Source organism: Penicillium diatomitis, assembly GCF_028827545.1.
Source record: "Penicillium diatomitis strain IBT 30728 chromosome Unknown utg000004l_segment0_segment0, whole genome shotgun sequence".
Classification (NCBI taxonomy): Eukaryota; Fungi; Ascomycota; class Eurotiomycetes; order Eurotiales; family Aspergillaceae; genus Penicillium; species Penicillium diatomitis.
In genome coordinates this window covers 255,914-276,661 of record NW_026623176.1, presented here as the reverse complement: position 1 = coordinate 276,661, position 20,748 = coordinate 255,914, and the positions used below count along the sequence as shown (strand labels likewise).

The 20,748-nt window shown below is 51.8% G+C and overlaps 6 protein-coding genes across 6 annotated transcripts; 2 read left to right on the top strand and 4 right to left on the bottom strand.

Annotated features, from left to right (window-relative positions):
* Positions 1-2,397: 2,397 nt before the first annotated feature.
* N7539_003416 (acyclic terpene utilization AtuA family protein) lies at positions 2,398-4,429 on the bottom strand (the record flags this gene model as incomplete). The annotated part of the gene is made up of 3 exons (XM_056933018.1): positions 2,398-3,924; positions 4,000-4,331; positions 4,396-4,429. The coding sequence occupies 3 exons, from the start codon at positions 4,427-4,429 to the stop codon at positions 2,398-2,400; spliced, it is 1,893 nt and encodes a 630-aa protein (XP_056790559.1).
* Positions 4,430-5,306: 877 nt separating this feature from the next.
* On the bottom strand, positions 5,307-7,744 carry N7539_003415 (MRX complex nuclease subunit; the record flags this gene model as incomplete). Its single annotated transcript, XM_056933017.1, has 2 exons — positions 5,307-7,651; positions 7,732-7,744. The coding sequence occupies 2 exons, from the start codon at positions 7,742-7,744 to the stop codon at positions 5,307-5,309; spliced, it is 2,358 nt and encodes a 785-aa protein (XP_056790558.1).
* Positions 7,745-8,744: 1,000 nt separating this feature from the next.
* Positions 8,745-12,251, top strand: N7539_003414 (F-box and WD domain protein; the record flags this gene model as incomplete). Its single annotated transcript, XM_056933016.1, has 1 exon — positions 8,745-12,251. One exon carries the CDS (start codon positions 8,745-8,747, stop codon positions 12,249-12,251), a length of 3,507 nt encoding a protein of 1,168 aa, XP_056790557.1.
* A 723-nt stretch (positions 12,252-12,974) lies between these two features.
* gel2 (1,3-beta-glucanosyltransferase gel2) lies at positions 12,975-14,833 on the bottom strand (the record flags this gene model as incomplete). The annotated part of the gene is made up of 4 exons (XM_056933015.1): positions 12,975-14,213; positions 14,299-14,398; positions 14,576-14,706; positions 14,825-14,833. The coding sequence occupies 4 exons, from the start codon at positions 14,831-14,833 to the stop codon at positions 12,975-12,977; spliced, it is 1,479 nt and encodes a 492-aa protein (XP_056790556.1).
* A 1,940-nt stretch (positions 14,834-16,773) lies between these two features.
* Positions 16,774-17,503, bottom strand: N7539_003412 (TOM complex receptor protein TOM20; the record flags this gene model as incomplete). Its single annotated transcript, XM_056933014.1, has 3 exons — positions 16,774-16,991; positions 17,085-17,330; positions 17,446-17,503. The coding sequence occupies 3 exons, from the start codon at positions 17,501-17,503 to the stop codon at positions 16,774-16,776; spliced, it is 522 nt and encodes a 173-aa protein (XP_056790555.1).
* An 845-nt stretch (positions 17,504-18,348) lies between these two features.
* Positions 18,349-20,551, top strand: N7539_003411 (exocyst subunit EXO84; the record flags this gene model as incomplete). Its single annotated transcript, XM_056933013.1, has 3 exons — positions 18,349-18,745; positions 18,819-20,097; positions 20,176-20,551. The coding sequence occupies 3 exons, from the start codon at positions 18,349-18,351 to the stop codon at positions 20,549-20,551; spliced, it is 2,052 nt and encodes a 683-aa protein (XP_056790554.1).
* Between the last annotated feature and the right edge of the window lie 197 nt (positions 20,552-20,748).

The following is a 20,748-nucleotide window of genomic DNA, read 5'->3' as shown; positions in this document are numbered from 1 at the left end:
CATATATAGTTTCTTGTAGTTAACTATTAGCAATGAGAACTACTAGAGTAATAGTACCGCTCCATTCGATCAACTAAGGTTCCTCGCATTTAACTCATGCATGCCAAGTAACTTCGGTGGCTAACGGCAGGCTAGCGTCGCCTTTGCTCGAGACCAGATCGTCGATCAGAAACTCGCCGAAACGGACGAATGTCGCCCCGGGGATTTGGAGTTTGGAGGAGCTTTTTGGCAAGAGATGGTCCATGCAGGATTGCATCCAGGAGACATTTTGATACAGATGACAAATTGGACCGGGTGAAAGTTGAACCTCAACGGTCGACTTTGTCGATCCCGTCTATCTGAGCTTGACATCCCCGGAGTCTTGATGGACACATTGGTGATTGGACAATGAACACGATGACAACTTGCTATATAAAGATCCTTGGGGTGTTACAAACGGTATGTGACGATGTAAAATACAATACATCGAAACATCTAACATTGGATGGCGAAGTATTTGTACAGTACTACAGTATTGAGTATATACCTGTCCACAACTCCACATTATTTACATGACTAAATGCCAAACGTTACTATGATCTAGTAAGTTGTGTACTATGCCCACTGCCCACTGCCCACTGTGCCCAGTATGTACTATGCGAGGTAGTATCGTACTACAATCTAGTAAATCTACTAATCTATAGGTACTAAGGTAGTGAATCTACATACTCATAGTACATACCTTACTAGTATGTGCCTCAACCATCACGTGATCTCGTGGCTAAGAAAATTGGAGCCAAAGACCCTTGCTACCGCGGATGAAAGGAGCAATGCTTGCATCAACTCAAGACTTGCTCTACTTCCAGGGTCCGAAGTAGTCGGACCATACTTTGTGCCACGAAATCAGTGGCCGGTTTGTCGAAGTTGTGTACATCAAAGGATCATCGTCCAAAATGGGGCGGGGGGCCGATTTCACTCCGAAGAGACTAAAGACAGCCTAAGCGACAGCTCTTGGACCGCCAGATAGCAAGAAAGACGTTGGAGTGGGTTGCGAGCCCATACGGCACTGGGCAGAGATGGGACTATTATTTCCACTGCTCATGACTCGTGCACAGGTAAGGTGCGGTCAAGGTGTTTCATAATCAGACCCTGAGCCAAAGATTTGCGGCCCGGGTGATAAAGTTGTCTCAATTGCAGAGCTGGAAATTAGGACGCATGTCAATGGTGGTCTTTTGCTTTGGGTCTAGAGCACGACTGATAAATCCATATTCTAACTGCATTGTTGACCAGTTGACGGTCGTCCCTTTTCTCTCAGGCATAGGCTTGGTAAATGATCCTCTTCCTGGCAACGACAATTGAGAGTCGATTGACTCGATTGAATTCATCCTTCAGTGGAATATACGGATCTGCGCGATTCACCACTCCATAGATTCCTCCGTTCCAAGCTCTTGCCGACGCTGTTGCATTGTCGAAATTCTATCACTTACAGCGATCAGTTCAGCAATTATTTTTCAGGGGTTTGTTTATTTCAGCTGAGATGCTCGCTGGAACTTATCCACTCTGTATAAGCCACTGTACTTGGAGTAAAGGAAACGGCATGAGTGGAGCCTGGCGATGCCTCCAAGGCAAAAACGTCCAGGTACAGCCCTGTAGTAGAGTAGTCCTGAATTAGGGTGCAAGTGTGTCTCCATTCGTGATTCTCGGAACTCAAGGAGGTCTGCGAAAGAGGGACCAAACTCCAGCCATTCATGCACTTTGATGCCCGGAAACGAGGTAGACAGAGGGAGGTATTATACGGAGCTGAGTGTAGCAGAGATTCATCGCATATGATACAGAACTGCTTCAAGCGGAACTAGATCCGCGAACGTCTTTCACCCTTTGCGAAAAGACTGTGTGAAGTTCTCCAGGAAATAATCCACGTCTTGCAAGCAGATCTGGTTATTCCCGAATGCCTACGCATGCCTACGTGCCCGTTTACGCTATACTCTTCTCTCGGAAAACGAACATGTGAAAGCGAGCAATCTCTCTATTTGGAATTGTGGATCTGTCTGGGTCTGCGATTTGCGTGTGCTCTCTTGATCCTCGCCCGAGAGCTCCACCCAGCATCCACACGTCCCGAAAAGCGGAAAGACTCCGTTGCAGCAAGTGAAATTGTTAGGGAAAGGCCAGACTCCGCGGACATTGCCCAGGTCCCATCGTGGAGATGCTGCCCTGGGTCCGGTGAGGGGTGCGGCTTTGCCGAACTCGACAATTTCATCCTAGTCCTACTATAGACCCCCCCCGTACGAGGTAGAGCAAGCGAGACAAGAGTACCTGACCGTTGCCGGATCGACTCAAGATACAACAGCACCTTGTTCCATATCAAGCGATTCATGAGCCGATTGCGACTGCCTACCAAACGCAGCAAGTGATCATACGTTACAACTTGCCCCGGTTCAAGAATCGTGAGGGAAGATCCACGTGCCGACTGCGTAAATACTCTGCGACATTCTTTCCAAGGAAGTCTACCGTCGTGGTAGCACCGACCCCACGGTCAAGGAAGTCTTTGAATAGGAAGTGCACAGCACGAAGACCCGGCAACTCGAACCGATCAATCTTGATGCTAGCCGGCTGACCGTCGGGCGACCCTAAGAGCTCGCGCATCGTATCGACGGAAAGCAATGACCGCAGCCAGAGATACTCGTCTTTATGTCGAACCCAGAACCCACAATTTGCATCGGAGCCTTTGTCGCCAGAGCGAGCATGGACGATCCATCCCAAAGGACCGTGCACGGTTGGCCCAAATCCGGTCGCCAGATCAATCGGCTCGTCGAGGTCCGTAGTTTCCTGCGTGGGCTGTTGAACCGGATATGCCTCAGTGATTGGCGGTGGTGGAATATCGAGTACTTGTCTCTGAACTGTGGGCTTCCACGGAAGATGCACGCGATGCTGAACGACGGTCTGAGGCAACAAGGTCACATAGTATTCAAAGATTGGACGAGGGTATCCTTGGCGTAAATCCAGGTGGAAAGTGGCTCCCGGATATCCTTGCATGATGTTGTCAGTGACAGGCTTGAGGAATCTCGTAGGTGCAAGATCTTCAGCCTCTCTGGCTTGTGCCACGATGCGAAGGGGAACCGTGGCCCGGTTCTGGTCTGCTGCATCAGGCAAAGGGGAGCCCATCAGATGAAATTGCAGAGAGGTGAGCCTCTTCATGCTCGGGGCCAACAGATGGCGAATCTGGGCCTCAAGCATGCGTGCTTTTGCCTCGACGTCCAACCCCGTCAAGAACCACCATGCCTCAGCCTGGTAGCCGCCGCGGGCGGTAATGCCCACCTTCGTCGTTGGAGGTGGAGGGCCCGACTGAACTCCGTGGACGGCAACTCGATTGACACCTCGCTGCTCGAAAAAGACTCCATCCAATATGGCGGTCACATCGGAGTTGAAATACCATGGGCCTTGGATCTCGTATAGGAGCTGCGAAGTGCAGGTTTCAATTGTCACTGCACCTCCGGTTGCATGGGCCTGCTTGGTGATGACAACATCGCCCTCTGCAGAGATCTCAGCAATTGGATATCCGATGTCGGTCCAGCTAGCATTGCTGTGCTCCAACTCTTTGAATCCTGTAAAGTTTCCTCCACAGACATAGTTGCTGCATTCAATCAGATGCCCGGCAACGAACGCGTTCGCCAATCTATCGAACTCATGGCGTTGCCAGCCATGGTACCAATAAGCAGCACCAATGACAGGGGATGCATCAGAAACTCGACCGCAAAGCACAATGTCTGCACCTTCAGCTAGGGCTGCCGCAATTCCCAGTCCACCCAAATAGCATTGTGCGTAAATCGGCTCAAATGGCCAGTCGATGAGTCGTTCTCCTGTGTGGACATTACGAAAGTCGGACTTTCCCTGTACTAATGAGTTTCGCACTGCTGGCAAGACCTCATCACCACAAATCAAAGCAATCTAACAGCCGTTCACAGTCAGGGGTGTTTTCTTGATATTAACACTGCATGGCGAACGTCAAAAGCGCCTGCTTACCTTCAAATCCAATCTTCTTGCCTCCACCATCTTCAACACAACGTTATGAAGGCCTTTGGTGTCTGCGACGCCCGCATTTACAACCAATTTGATGCCATACTTTGCCAAATTGTCCAATGCAGGCTCCAATGCCTGCAAGAAGGAGACTTCGTACGCTGGGGCGATCCTGGCAGATGTAGCACTAGTTTGACCGTCCACCCGCCGTCCAGCGGCAGTGGCCATGTTGAATTCGCTCATGAAATCAGCAGAGATCACATCTACAGGATCTGTTGGATATCGTCGTGCAAATTCGGCAATGGCATGGCGACGATCTGAGGCAGAGCCCGATGCGCCTATATCGAGTTAGGTCTCTCGAGGCAGTAAACACATTGCTCTCGATTCAGGGAACTTACCTACCTGCAATGCGAATGGGCCGACCTGACTGATGCATTTTAAAAGTTCGTGAAAGTCAGTCAAGTGAGAAGTTTCACAGAGGTGAAACTCTTAAGTCGAGATCAACAACTCTGACCATTTTTGTGTGCTTATACGCGTTCACGCGTGCGTGCCCGAAGAACAGAAGAGGAAAGACGGTGAAGGCCGAGGCAGCTCGGTTGGGCAACTCACAAATTGCGGGGTTGGATCATATGTACTACATCACGCCAGTACTTTTGCTCGAGGGTGGCACTTGGACGAGGGCTGTGAGAATAGAAAATAGTGCACAATGGGACTTGAAGATATCAGGAATCCGAATTGGGCGGGTGTGACTTCTGAGGTAGTCATTCGGTTCCATATTACCTTATACAAAAGTGCATCATCAGTGGCTGGCCAAAAAGTTTCTAATTGAGTCATTCACAGAGCCTGTTGACGACGGACTCGCAAGAGATTCATGCACAGCCAGGTACCTGGTGCACAGACATCGCATCCAGGAACCGAATCCGTTAAAAGCCCAGGTAGGTACGTCCATACGAAATGCGTGGCGACTTCCGCACGGTGGGTAGTGGCATTTTGGAGTAGGATCTTTTCATGACCCAAGTAACCCCGGGCAGCATTCGTTCAAGATTTGTTCAAGGTGAAATGTACGATAGCAGGGCGGGCCTACGTCAGGCTATAGATGGGAATGTTGAATACGTCTATCGCCGGCGCCTTTTCCACTTTGCCAGCCAGTGATTTGACAGCTTGCTCGAGTTAATAGAGATATCGAGCTGAGAACTGGATTACATGGTCATTCTTTGTCAGAATGTACATCGGTGTTTTTAAGAAACGTATTGATATTGATGAACGCTTGAAGAATGTCAAATGCAAAAGTGCTTAAGCGAGGCGATCGAACATCATCGCCGCTTCCGCGATGTTGAAGTAGACATAGGTTCGAATGCATCGTCATCGTCGTCGTCGTCGTCCACGCCGTCACTGATGATACTCAAATTTCGAGTTGAGCGAGCAGCCCGCGATGAACGCTCAGAAGGGGCTTGTGAGCCGACAAAGTCCAGAGTCGTCTGAGTCGATTTTCCCCCTCTAGTTGCACCTCGCCGTGTCATTGTTGCCCCAAAAGTGGTGGACGATGGAGCCGGCGAGGCAGCCACTCGGCCCTTGCGGCCAGTCGCCGTAGAGGCAGTCGCTCTCCGTCCGCGTTGCGCTGCAGCTGGTGCGGAAGATTGCTTAACAAACAAGGACTGTGAGTCGTCATCCTCCTCGGAAAGACCGTGAGCATTGGGCTCGTGCGCTTCTTCGTCGTCGTCATCGTCGAGCATGATAACATCGTCTTCAGGTTCAGATGGAACTTTTTTAGCCCGACCTCTTCCCTTGGCAGTAACTGTTTTGCCAGCTGTGGTTCGCGACGTGCTAGCAGCGCCTCTGCCTCCTCTTCCCCGACCACGACCCCGGGTTGATACGGTCGCAGTAGTGCTCGCGTTCCTCCGTGCAGGCGCGGAGCCATCTTCGGCTGCTTCCTCCTGTGCCGGGTCTCCGCCCTCATTGTCAGAATGGATGAGCGCACCAGGCTGATCTTCCCACTCGCCATCAAATTCCGTATCCCATCCATCTGGCTTTGGCTTGAAACGTTTTTTGCCCCTTGAGCGTTTTTTGACTCCTTTATTAAACATGTCTTCCATCTGGGTGCGATACTTTTCCATCGCAGAGACAAGTGACTCATGAGCTCTTTCCTCATCGTCAACCACATCTTCATCGCGACCCAAGCTCATTAAGTGCTTGACTTGGCCCTCCAGAGATTCGTTGACAAACATCTCCATCGCGTGTTTGTCATCCTTGTCGATGAATTGAGCCACAGCGTCTCCGAAGGAATTCTGCGGAAGGATACTGAGTGATTGCGATGCGAGATATTCTCGGACCAACTGGTCCACTTTCACTGTATCCAGAGCAGTCAGGCGCGATACAGCAGCGTCCTCGAGTAAATTATCAGTCTTGCGCGATGTCGAAGCAGTTTTCTTCTTGCGATGGAACTGCACCACGTCATTGACATTGGCGACCTTGCCCACAAACCGGTTGGAAAACCGTTGGGGGTTTTCACACTCGAAACTTCCGCCATCCGGAGTAGAAATCTCGACACGGAGACGTACTAAGGGAAGCGGCGGCTGGACAGGGTCGTCATCGTCATGATCCTCCGCCTCATCGTCAATCTCATGAGTCGCTCGCCACTCTGCATTGGCTTCTTCGATCAATTCCTCGACCTGCGACATGAGATAACGGGTCACATCTGTTCGATTTCCCTCCTTTCTGGCCAGTCTTCGCCCCTCTTTCTCTTCCGACAGAACTATCTCTCGCATCACAAACGGACGTACTGATTTTAAGCGAATCGGTTCACACTTGAAGTCTCGGCCAGTGATGCTAACAATCGCCACTTGTTTGGTCACCGCCTCTCCCGGAACCAGGGACGTTGCGACTGAAGATCCCGGTTGCATGACATGGAACTTAGTCTCGGGATTAAGGGTCGGATTAATGAGACACTCATGTTCATGGCCCCAAACAACCAGGTCCAAGAAATCCGGCAAAAAGTTCTCTGGCAAGTACCCCGTTTCAGTGTACGCGTGATGATTTTGGTGAACGGACATCAAGTTGAACCAATCGCTCTTCTGTACCGACGGCTGGAAAAATTTGACTTTTCCATCTCTAAACGTGCGGAATAATCGTTCATCTCGCACATTGCTCATACCGTAAAGAGCTAGTTTCGTTCGTCCCTTCTGGAGCAGGACGGGTTTGATCTCGATATTGTCTGACTCGGGTGTCCGCCCATAGTAGTTCAGAAGACCAGAAACTTGGAGAAGATCCAACGCAGCTAGATGACCCTCTCCAGAAGGATCGTCGTGATTACCGTGTATGGAGAAGATGGGAATAGCGACGTTCATATCGAGATCTTCATAGTTGACATGGTTGAAAGCACCTTGAAAAGTCTCACTTGCATCACTGAGCATCTCCAACTCGCAAGGTTTGTCGCCAAAGCAATTCATCCTGATTGAACGCATCACCTGATACATCGACTTGCGGGAGGGCTTGTTCTCATGAAACAAGTCTCCTGCGAGCAGGACCATGTCGACGTCACGTTCCTTGGCCAGACACATCACCTCGTGGAAGCTTTTCCAGCTATCATCTCCACGGATAGGATCTCGCTCATTGTATCCGACATGGTTGTCAGTGGACACGAGTATGCGAATAGTTTCCGCTACGATCCAATATGAGTAATTGATCACCTTGAGTAGAGAAATAAACCGAGTCAGAGAGCGCACGGAAAGAAAGACATACCGCTCGTCGACATGATGCTAGATCCCCGTGTTTCGCTGTCCTATCTAGCATCCCCGTCCACCTGCTTCTCCCTATCTGGCTGGTAACTTCCAAGATATAGTGCTCCCCTGTCCTACCTTACTACCTTTTAGGCAGCTGTCTGCTGACTCATCCAGGAACGGTAGGTACAGTACGAGATTGGAAAGAGACTGAAAGATGATTCGGTCGGACGACTGAAGAGAACTTGATGCACGCGTCGCCTAATTACTCCTGTTCGAGACAAACAACGCTTCGGTTTGGAGACAAGGTATACATGTATCTGGGGGGCAGACCATGCTTGCCAGCAAATGACACTGAGCGTTGGAAACACGCGCGACCTCGCGGTATCACGTGATTAGAGACACGCGAAAAGCGGACAGACCAAATTACTACTTTAGGAAGGCGGTATTCATGATTGTCGAGACATGCCGCATTATGTCATCTTCCGCCCGTACCTACTAACTTCTAGTTAAGTAAATCTGGAGCCCGTCCACTCATGACTAAGATCGGGCTGACTCAAAAAGCTGCGATTAAATCAGGAGGTAACGATGAAGATTGGAAGGACTTTCTCGCGAGAAGCTTCGTACACGAGGTGGAAAAAGGTTTTCGTAGGCTTATTATTCTATGATGGAAAATCAATCTTTTCAGAATTGTAGAAACTTGCTCGAACACCATGCTAGACGAGTAACCTCTGTAACACCACCATAAACTTGTGAAGCAATCATGTCAGGATCGCTCAAACGTCCGATCAGTAAAGACTAAAGAGTCATCGATAAAACCTTTCACGGCGGTTGGCCACTGCGCGTCACCGTCTGAGGTCCGCCCTCTCCACCTTTCTCCCGCAATCGCGCCGCCACGCCCTTCTTTCTTTCCTCAACTTATCCCTCTTCTCCGATCATCGAATTCATTCGTCACAGCTCTTCTGCCTTGACTGATCCAGGTCCATCGCTGGCTCGGTCGCTCTGTATCATCTCATTCTCGTTCCAGATCTTTATATGCACTCAGAGTCTTCTGCCGTGTCCCAACATTCACCATCTATAGACTCGTCGCAAGCCAGTACACAACCTATCCAACATGGAAATGATCTTGACGATGCTGTCGCAGACCCCCATGATCTCCAACCTGGAGAGACTGGGGACTGCCTCGCAGTGGACTTTGTTGGACAAGAGTTTGGCGGCGAGCTTCTGAAAGACGCAATGTTCACCCCGCTTTCACCTGCTCAGCATGCGAGCGACTACGAAACTCCGGGGACACCGAGCAAGAACAGAGATGGCCTAGTCCCTCACGCTTCACCTTTGGGCGGCACTTCAAAAGTACCGCTCGAGACTCTGCCAAATGGTGAGAACGATGTCAATTATGGACTTGGCGATCGTTGTGAAGTACCTGCTAATCGATTCTACGCTGTTGCAGAGGTGCTCACGCATATTCTCTCGCATCTGCCCCCACAGTCCCTTTCGGCGATAACGCTGGTTTCGCGACGTTTCCATGCCTTGGTGACCACTCCTCATGCTTGGAGAATAGCCTTTTCGCGATTCTTCCCAGGCCCCCAGGCTATTGAGACTGGGCGCTCAAAAACGACCAACTCGGAGGACTTAATTTCCGACAGACGGTATTTTGCCCGTTTGACCGCGCTTGCGTCATGGCGGAGCGAATACATACTTCGAACACGTTTGATGAGATCCCTATCCCGTGGCAAGCCAGCACAATTCCAACCTGCAAAGAGGCAAGCTGCGGTTCGCTCCGCGAGTTCTCGTAACGGTAGTGCTGTCGCAACGTATCCTTCTCAGCTCATATTCCCAGTGAGCCACATGCATGGAACCTTCAACGGCCCTTCCAAAGAGCCCAATTTCATCCATGGTGCTTCTGAGCAAGGAATTGCCTCCGCCAGTGATCCATCAGCTGTGAAAGTCACCACATGGGGCATCTCTGATCACCAAATGTTCCGTCACTTCGCAGACAGCTTCCCGGGTGATGCGCCGTACGGTCTTGGTACTGGAGACATGATTGGTGTCCCTAATCCAATGGATGTTAGCCAGCCGTTCGGCATGATTTATGGCGAAGGTTGTCCTCAGGGCCGCAGCTATTTTATTTCAAGCGCCGAGCAACGTGGCCGTTTCCTCAATCCTTCAGAGTTGATCCCGCAACCAAGGTTGGGTATTCCTACTACGAACAATATCACTCAAGCTATCTGCTCCGTCTGGATTGCAAAGTCGGCGTCCATCCTGAAGGCGACGAATGGTCTAATTGCTATGATGACTGGTTCCTCTTCTGGTATTCTGACAGCCTACGCCATGGGCCCTCATCCGGTCTATGACAAGCGATACGAGAGAGGCCAAGTGACTGCCAAATGGGTCATCAGCCCCGGCGTGCCCATCATTGGCATAGCCGTCGACGATGAGTTCTCGAGTAAGCGGCACGCTCAGCGACGAATGTGGGCGGTGGTTCTCAACGCTCTTGGAGAGTTGTACTATTTGACGGATCTTCCAACAGATCCAGACGTTCCTGCTACCGTGAAATTGAGTGCTGAGCAGTATGAGGAGCTCGCGTGGAAAACGGGACGAAGTGTGCACTGGGAATTAGTGGAGATGAGTCGCCGTGTGGCTCGTCCAGATCCGTTCAGCCGCGATCTAGTTAATGGGAGCTACAGTCCACGGTCCTCGTCGGATTCTATGCAGCTTGACGAGAGTCAAATAGCCGCAGAAACCAAGGAGATAGAAAAATTCCTCACCTACAGACCAAAGCACTTCCGCAAAGTTTGTGAGAGCTGGAACATGCGCTGCGATCTTCATGTGGACTTCTCGGGGGACGATGGGGGAGGCCATGGCGAGTCTGCCATAGTGATCGCTAGGGGTGATGGCGACAGCGAAAGGGCATCTGTTCGGCGATATACTCGAGTTGTCCCAAAAGGCGATTCCGTTTTTGTTTCCTCGCAATCTTCGCGCGGCCCTTCTTCAAGAACTGCGAGTCAGCCACCGAGATCAATCTTTGGTGGACCTGCAACCCCCTCGGAGCCCACGCCCACGCCCACGCCTAGCATTCCGCCATCACGCTCATCGAGTCGATTCACCGAGCGACAGCGTGAAGTGAGCACAGAATGGCGAGTCTCAGAATTTACCTTCGGTGATCGAAAAGGCGTTGAAGTCACGACTACATCCATCGACAATTCCTCGTTTGCAGTACTCACCGCGCAAGAAGACCCACTGCTGGCCATGTCTGGGAGTACATTCTCATCGGCACTATCTTCGCCCATGCTTCCGCATCTGGACCAGCCACGCTCCGGTCATGAAGTGCCTGGCCAACGCGCACGCTACCTGGCGGCTGGTACTACTACTGGTGGAGTATTCGTGTGGGACGTTCGTGCGTCGCCGGCGCAAAGCCCCGAGGTGATCAATTCTATCTCCCCCTTGCGCATCATTCAAACGGAATCACCGCAGGTGTCGTGCGTTGCACTCACTTCCCTATATCTCGTACACGGTGGCAACGATGGCTTGGTGCAGGCCTGGGACCCTCTAGCCTCATCGACTCGGCCGATTCGGACCTTCAATTCTCGATTCTCTTCTCGGGCGCGACGGCGACTGGTGCAGGCCGAGGCTTCTGTGCTAGGAGTGGGAAACAATTACTTCGCCGCTGGCGCAATCTGCCTAGATCCAGATCCGACCGTCCTGCGCGGCATGGTCTCACTTGGTACCCATTTACGCTACTGGTCTTACAGCTCTACGGGTGCAGATCAATACAAATCTAGCAAGCGTCGACTTCGTCGCTCGCTCCGTGGTAGCAACGGCGCCGCGGACGGGCAGCGTTTCACGAACAGTGGACGCGGTGCCATTCGTGACTTTATAGAAGACGAACGATCCGAGTTGAAGCGCCAGGAAGTGGAGAGTGCAAAGGAACGCGCGCACCTGAGCGCTCGATTTGGAGTCGATCTCCTCGGCCCTGATGTGGACGAAGAGCAGCTTCTGCTTTATGCCAAACTTCTCAGCGAGGAAGCTCACGCAGCCAAGCAGGATGCAGCGCGTCAGGAGCAGGAGCTTCAAACTGCTATTGCGAGCTCCGCGACGAGCGCCTCCATAAGTGATGTTGCCGGGGGACACTCTTTCAGCCAGGCTGAGATATCGTCTTCCTCCTCTCCGTACCAGAATGCGGTGGACGAGAACGTAGATGAGGACCTCGCCGAGGCCATTCGATTAAGTTTACTCGATGAGTCAACCAAGCAAGACGTCACCGCCTCCATCCCAATCAAATATGCGAAGAACAGGGGCAGATCACGCAACTCATCATCCGGCTCAGGTGGAGAAGCGGGAGGTCCCGAAGGAAGCCGGAGACAAGAGATGGACGATCTTGAGTTTGCCATTCAACTCAGTCTGGCCGAGGATCGAAGTCGCACTGGAGTGACGGGAGAACCCCTCCGCGATGAATTCGAGGAATTTCCAGACCTATCTTCGGCAGCGCTATCGTCTTCTCAATCTTCGGGTAAGGGCAAGGGCAGAGCGCCAGCGTGGTAGATTAGCTTTCATTTCTTTGCCTTTTCTTTGCCTTTTCTTTCTTTTTCCCCTTTTTTTTCTTTTTCCTTTTCCGAGCAGTATTCATCAGCTGGCATCGATTCAGTGTTAATATCTCTTATCATAAATCTTGCATTCTGTGTTCGCTCATCATCTCTTTCGACGCTGGTAATACTGCTTTCCTTTCTCAGTTTCTTCACGCCGATATAGACTCGAAACACTATTTCCGAGTTCCCGGCCACGCACCGAGGAAGATATGAAAGGTGGATAAGTAATGAGATGACTCTGAGCCTAATTCGACCTCAGCGGAGTGCGATGGACATTCCTTGACGGACAGATCGAATTCCTCCATGAGGGCCCTATATGGATTACTCAGGTTCGTGCAGCACACTTAGTTCTGAAAAGCATTACATTATGGCAACAAGGGCCATTGTCGAATTGTCTTCGGCAACCATCGTTAAAAGAAGTATAGAAAAGTCCTGTCTGCCAAGAGAACAAAAGGCGGAGGGCACAAGCATAGACAAAGAATTATACCACATGATCACCGGGGGTCCATGGGGCAGGAAAGAAGAATGTATCAAGGTCTGTACAAACAAAACAAAGAGAAACGCATCGGGCTCACAGATTCGATCTGATTATCCCGATATACACTGTGGATATGGTTGCACACAGCGCAATACCGTAGCAGCGGCAACCGGTCAATGACTCTTTTTAGTGGCGATCTATCTACAGAAGAGAAGCGAGCAGCATGAAGAAGCCGCTCAACCCGCCAAGAGTCACAGCGGGGAAGCCGTTCAGCAAGGAGGCAGCATTAGTCTTGGTGGCGGTGCCGGAGGCAGACGACGCGGTATTGGTGCCCGAGGCGGATCCAGTCGCGGAAGAGGTAGACGACGAGTTCGAGGATGTGTCAGCGTTGAGGGCGGAAGGGGTGTTGACCGCATCGTTGGCGAGGACCTTGAGCTCCACGTTCTTGATCTCGTTACCGTTGTGGTCCACTACCTTCTGCGAGATCTTTCCGCCGGTGACGGGAACCAAGGAGCCGACTGGCTTGTTGGGCAGACCGTTCTTGATGTAGTCGGACACCTTCGACGGGGCCTCGGGCAGATTCCAGGCGTTGTAGAAGGTGGAGTTGGTGATCAGCGAGGGATCACAGGTGGGCGGGGTGACACTCGTCTGGGTGTCGTTGCTGGCAGAGATACGGCTGATGTCGAGCTTGTTGAATTGCTTCTGCAGATTGTCGTAGTCAACCAAGGTCTCCACACTGCCATCGTTTTCGATCTTGACCAGACCGAACTCGTTCTCTTCCTGGGTCCATTCGTACACCAGACCGCCCGAGAAGGCCTGAGTCATTTCCTCGCCGTACAGGGCCTGGACCTCGGTGAAAATACGAGGCTTGACTGCGTTGCAACCATACTCGGAGAAGAAGACGGGCAGGGAGGCGTTGGAGAAGTCCTGGGTGAGTACATCATAGCCGCTGGACTTGTAGGAGGCATCACCGCACCAGGAGTAGGAGTTCAGACCGAAGAAGTCGGCGCGCGAGCTGGTGGAGTTCTTCATGTCGCATTCGAAGTAATTGGAAGTGTCCATCAGGATATCGCGGACGTCAGCTGCAGAGTAGCCAACGGGGATGGCACGGTCGGCCTGCTTGGCGATGTAGTCTTTCATATCCCGGATGACAGCGCGCACATAAGCGGGAGCCAAACGAGTGGCATCCTCATTGATCACTTCGTTTCCGGCGAAGAAGCCGAGGACGTTATCGAAGGTCTTGAAGGCCTCGACGACACCGAACACCTGTTTGTAGTAGGCGTTGGTGTAGGTGGTCCAGGGGGCGGTCCGATCCAGATAACCATTGGTGAGAGGCGAGTTCACGTCGAGGATCATGTAGATACCGGCCGCATTGAAGATCGAGGCACACTTGTTGTGATCGAGGGAGGGCTCGAGATTGTACACACGAATGGTATTGACCTGCATGCCGAGGAGGAGAGGGAGGCGGCGCGGTTAGTGGATTCGTTCCTTCTCATTGAAGCGGTCGCTGCTTCTTTGCACTTACACCCAGACGCTGCATGAGGGCGGCATCGCGCATGCAGATGTCGCCATTGCTCAATGGATCACTGTCCTTGGAGAACCCCGAGGAGCCACCAGGCTGGTAACTATGGCGAGTGAGTTAGTCTTGCCATGCGGTTTCTGAGTTCGGCCATGTCTCATGGACCCAAAGCACGGGCGCAAAGGCGAAGAGCGGAACGGAGCCGTGATGGGCGCGCTCCTGGGGGCGACTGCGCAGCCGCGGCCCAATTGAAGAGACGGCAAGAAATAGAGCAAGATCTTACTCGACACCCAGGATCTGGAAACGGTCACCCGTCTTGGAGTTCACAAAGTCCTTGCCTTGGACCTTGAGGGGGGTCACTGCAGCGGCAGAGCCGGCGAGAGCACAGATGGCTGTCAAAAGACCGGAGTATGACTAAAACACAATTGAATCGTTGCAGTCTGTTAGCGACTGTGGCTATGTGCTTCAGAGAGTGCGATCTGGGATCACGACCGTGTAGTTATGGATTGCGAGGTGAAGGGAATTGGCTTACGGCAACCATTTTGAAAGAAGTCCGAAAGAATCGATGCGATTAAAATGCAAGTCAACGTGGGATCAATGAAGCCGAAGAAGGTGTCGGGGCAATGCAATTCAAGGCTGTAGAGACGATGGATGCCTACGACTGGAGTAATGAACGAGAGACAAGACACCGCAGACGAGGATGAGCGAGTGACAGGCGATGTAGGAATCGACCAAATGGAAAGAACGCAGCACAGCAGGAAGCAATGCGGAAGGAGGAGGAGCAGAACGAAAGAAACTCCTACCGTCACACTACCTGACCGTACTATTATCCAGCGGGGGGACGAAATGAAAGTGGGCACTCTTTCTAGAAAAAAACAGGCACGAGGGTGAGGCAGTGGAGATCAGGCCGAGTCAACCGCAGATTAGGCGGAGAAGCAGTTCTATTTCAACGGAGGAATCCTGAGTACTATACCACCTGTGGTTCCTGAGGAGGTACCTCAGGTGAGACTACGTAGCGAGTACTAAAGGTAAGTGCTGAGTACAGCCAGGTTGGTACTTGGCAAGTATGGTAGTAATACTCTCTGCGTCCGCCGGGTTAGTACTAGACTCAGCACTGACATCCGACTTAAAAGGAGGTTTTGCCCCAGCGTCGGTTTCACATTGAGCCGTGGGTACCAGCCAGATATTTCAAGGTACCTCTACCGTAGCCTCCTGGTTCTTCGACAAAGCTACTTACACTCTACCACAGTATGACTACAAAGTACATACTGTATAGTGTATACTACATAGTCATACTACATCTTACATAGTATTCATCTATAAATGCTGGTGCCAATTGAGATATGATTGTAAATAGCACCACATCACGACCAGGCCGAATCTGTTGTGGCGGCTTGAAGGCTCTCTTTCATGCACAAGACTAAGGAGACCATGGAAGATGACCGACTTGAGTCAATGGAGAGACCTGACCAATAAGTGGAGCTGATGGAGTCATGAACCGGTCCGCAATATCAGACATCGGCAGGTTAGCGCCATCAATGCCGATAATGCCATCCCAGGGTTTCCCATCAAGCATGAAAGATAGCCCCAGAGTGGTGGGGCCGATGCCATGGAAGGAAGTGGACATCAGAGCATTTACAGATATCGATCCCAGTCATGATTTGTAGGTCAAGACTCAAGAGTCCACAACTGCACACACCAAACGGACTCAACGCCACCCAGCTCTCGCCGAACGACTTGCTACACCCTACTTGGAACGTGGGACCTTCCTGGCTGAAGCAAACTGGAAAAACCTGGTCTATCACCTCACCAGATTCTGATACCTGGTCAGGTGTAGGTCTCGAAAAATCACATAGTCTTCATTTCGATCTAAAAATACATGCCGTATATCCATTGCGCTCTTCGCTTTTTGGCCCCTGGCGAAGTTCAAATGGTGGGGAGAAGGGAGAAGGTTACCTGACAAAGAAAAGAGAACCATGCAGAAGTAGCCACAAATCCCAGGGAGAAGAATCAACAACAAGACCGAGTCCGGAGCCTCATGGGAATATTCCTTCACATACAAAACCCCGGAGTGCACGGAAAATCCAAGGCGCCGAGAACCTCCTGATCCCACGGCCGCTGGGTCAGGCCCGCAACACGAATAGATGTACAGAAGACAGAAGCCCAGGCAATGGAGAGGAAGAGAGAAAGAGAGAGTTGGAAGGCTGAGAAGTGGAGAAAAGAAGCAGAGCAGAGTCCTGAATCCCATAGTCCCCGGGCAGGCGGCATGGGATAAATGAGAGAGGAGGAGGAGAAGGAGGGCGAAGGGAGGGAGACGGAGAAATTAATGCAAGCGGATGGAGCCACCAACGGTCAGGATCGTCATCAATGTGCCCCGTTGCATGGCACTGGGTCAATTCATATGAATTCACCAAGGCGAAGGGCCTCTGCAGGATCTTGGCTCACGGGACCACTGCGACAAAATGGACGTGAACAGCTGTCTTACTCAACACCGTGGTTGTCAGAGCCGCCAACAGACTCCTCGCCGCCAGTGAATGAGCCACCCAGGTTGAGGCTCGTGTCCATCGCGACCATCTCAGCCAGGATCTCCAGGCACTCCTTGGGCACGGTCTTGTCGTAGATAGAGATCAGGTCCTTGGGCTGGGGATACACCTTGAGAGCCTTGTAAAAGGCAAGGGCAGCCTCAATGTTTTGGGAGCCTGTCGAAAGAATCACAAGACACCAGTCAGTTCTGTTTTTTTTTTCTCTGGTCCAGCGTTTATCGCTCATCGATAGAATTTCAGTTCACGTACCCTCGGCACACAGACCCTCGCCCTTGGCAACCTGGTTCATAAAGTAGGATTCCTTCTCCTCCAAATCAGTGGGGAAACCTTCCTCCTTGGCTTGCTGGACAGCCCGCTTGATCGCATCACGGCGCGCAGCGCCGTGGGCGGCCTGCTCCTCCTGGACCGCCTTGGCCAACTTGCGGTTATTGCGCTTCAAGGACTTGCGGAACTCAGGATCGGTCTGTCGCTTATGATCGAAGTAGGCGGCATAGGCTGTGAAATAGGACAAGATTAGCCAAAAAAAAACTGATTCAAGCAAGGATACTTCTGCTCGCGTCGATGCCTCCCGAGTGACAGTATTGATGAGGAGGTAGATGAAGGTCCTTACCAAGTAAGCCGGTGACGATGGCACCGGCGGAAGCCGCGATCAGAACTGATGTGCGCATATCGCCGAGATTATGGAAATCTGTGGAGGTTCGCGAAGGATTCACTGATCAGATCAAGAGAAGATTGTATCAAGGCAAGGATACGACGGTGAGGTGCGAGCCGTGACGTGAACGAGAGTCCGACTGGAGGAAGCTGGTTCGGCAGTGTTTGGGCACGACAAATTTGAGGGAGGATTTACGTTCTTCCGTCGGGTTCATCCAACCGGCAACGCCGTCATCACAGATAATGGTCACATCGCTGCTAAGATGGGATATACGTTTTCCAAGCCACGCCTTTGACTAAGATAGGCAGACAGTCCAAGTGACTTAAAAGGGCCTCAAAACAAAGTAATTTGATTCAGAAGAGTGAGGTCAAGCGGAATCAGTCGCTCCCTTAGGCGACTACTTTCACGTCATATGAATCTTCTCAGGGTCGGTTCGAAGAACCTAGCGTGCATGAATAAGTACTTAAGACTTGCAGGGAAGCAGTGTCAATTCAGAGCGAGTCAGTCTCGACATTTCAGTCTAGATCACTTCGCTCCAGTACAATGAATTGGTAGCCCTTGTAACAGCGTAAAGCTCTGGACATCAATGCTGTTCAGGGTTTCTCGGAATGGCTGTTCCCTACAATCACGATTCACTACATACTTTGTCGCAAGTTGAAACTACCTCCGGCCTCGCCCGTCGACGCGCTATACCCCTTTCGGGCCGGAACCTCTTGGAGCTCTCTCCAATACATGGAATGGAACTCCGGAACTGACTGAAACCTCGAAAGATAACACCTCTTCCGCCCTGGCGATCGTGAACAACTCTCGAGTCCCCACGCCCGGTTGATCTCGAAGGGTATTGATCACTCTCGATCATCTATGATGGAAGGCCGCGGGTTGACTCTTCGAAGTAAAAATCGCCGACCACGACCACAAATCAGTGCTCCTCAGCCCATCGCGGGTCCCTTGCCCCCCAATACACGAGCGCCCGATGCTCCCCAAGACTCCGTGCCGGTCGGTCGCGAGCGTGCCCCCCAGAGCGAGGCCACCTCAGACTTAGTCAAGCGTCGTTACTCAACTCGGTTCAATGCCGCTCCTGAGTTTGACCTGGGCGCTCCTCCTGTCCCAGCTCTACCGTCCAAGCCCAACGGTGGCTATGGTGGGCTGGGACCTTCAGCGGGCGATTCAAGCCAGCCTGCCCCCGCAGATGGCGTCTCAGTGCCTCTCAAGGTGGACATGAATGCGCTTCTGGATCCCAGTCTACCGGCTGATCGATGTATGTCATGAACCTTAGCTAAACCGTATCCATGCAGTGCAGTGTGCCCCCGGCTGATCAACGCTCGTCGCAGATGTGGCCAGTCTTCTAGCAAATGTCTCCGAGGAGGAGATCCAGAAGTACCAGGAGAATCTCCGCAAAGTTAAAAACCGGACGTCCACCGATCTGCAACAGAACGTTTACCAGAACCGGACCCAATTCATCAAGATTAGTAAAGAGGCTGAGAAGCTCAAGGACGAAATGCGAACGCTGCGCACCCTCATGTCCGAGTTGACCACGGCCCTCGGACAGACCTCAGTGGGCAATACGCCCAACCCCATGTCCCCTGCCGATGAAGCCTTTCCCAAACGTAAAACGAATCGCAGCTCGGTTGCCAATTTGGAAAGCATGTGGAGTGTGCAATTGCAAACTCTATGGAAAACGGTGGAAGGTTCACAAAAGTTCTTGCCCGCGGTGCCTGGGCGACATATTGTGCTGGAAACGGGCAACTGGGCCGAGCTGGACTCGGCGACGTGGAAACCTAAGCGGCCGGTACATATTGTGCTCCTCAATGACCACTTGCTGGTGGCCGCAAAGAAGCGGAAACGCGTCGATCAGAGCCAGTCCAACCACCGAGGCCCGATCCCGACTAAGCTCGTGGCGGAAGAGTGTTGGCCGCTGCAAGACATTGACATGATCGACCTGGCCGCAAACCTTGGAACAGGAGCCGCTCGAGAGGAAGCCCTGGATCGTGGTATTGGCAATGCAATTAGTATACGAGTGGGCTCTAAGCCCTATACGTACCGTCAAGATAAGCGGGATACGTCGACAAAGCACGAGTTGCTTACGACTTTTCGCAAGACGGTGGAGGATTTACGCCGAAACTTGCGCAGTGAGACGGAGGCCGCAAGCAAACCTCACGAGGCTTACGGGCATCTGACTGGGCGTCATCTATCATACGCACAGAAGCTGGAGGGGGATGAACTAGTGGACGGTCCGCGCGATAAGCCGGACCTGCGCATCGATGTTGATGGCAAGCAGCAGAATCTCCGCTGGGTAGAAGGACAGGTGGATGAACTGGACATTGACATTGCCCTTCAGAACTTCGAAGCGGCAGTGTCCAGTATCGAGCGGTTACGGAAGCTTGCCAAAGGCTTGAAGGGGAACACGATCGCTCAAGAAGTGATCAACGTCAAGATTGATGCACGAGCGACACGGCTCGCTGGCATTCTTTCTCGGTCCTTGGTTGACACGCACTCGTTTTTGAGTGCCACCAAGACCAAAATCAGTTGGCTCAGCCGTCTCGGATTTGAAGACCCAGCGCGTGAGACCTATTTGAAGGCGCGCACTGATGTGGTTTCTCAGCGGATTCGGTATGTGCTCACGGTTACTCCATCTTGGTTGGGGGGTGTTTTTTCTGCCTCTCCATTGCTAACTCATTGGCCTTGTAGAGCTTGCGTTTTCGAGGGTGATCTTCCCCTCTACATTTTCCAAATCTCATTCGTTTATTTCACATTGATTAAGAACACCATCGGTATCTACCAGCAGTGTTTTCCCAGCGTGATGACCAGTTCCTGTATCCGCTGGGCAAAGTCACACTTGGATGGGTTCAACGCATTGCTTAGCCGTCAGCTGAGTAGCGTACAGCGCGGCACTTCTGTGTGGGACAAGTGCATCGGCATTGTTCATGAGCATGCGGCTCTTTTGACGGAGGTAGGTGTCGATTTCACCGATCTTGTTGCTCATGGATTGGATGAACACCATGACGATGGACCGCGGGCTGTTCAACCAAGTCAAGTAGCTCAAGTTCAGGGATCGGCAAGTTAATGCATGAGCCGTCCGCCCATATCTTATACAATGCTTAACTCGAAACGCAATGAGATCTCCAATTTGAGCGTTCCATTCGACCCGATGGGTAGGCACTACATGTAGGCAGTAGATCATTGACGCTGAGATACAAAGCACCTAGCACGAGAAGATTTAGACGCAGGGGCCAGAAAAAAAAGGACAGCTCTCTCTGTCCA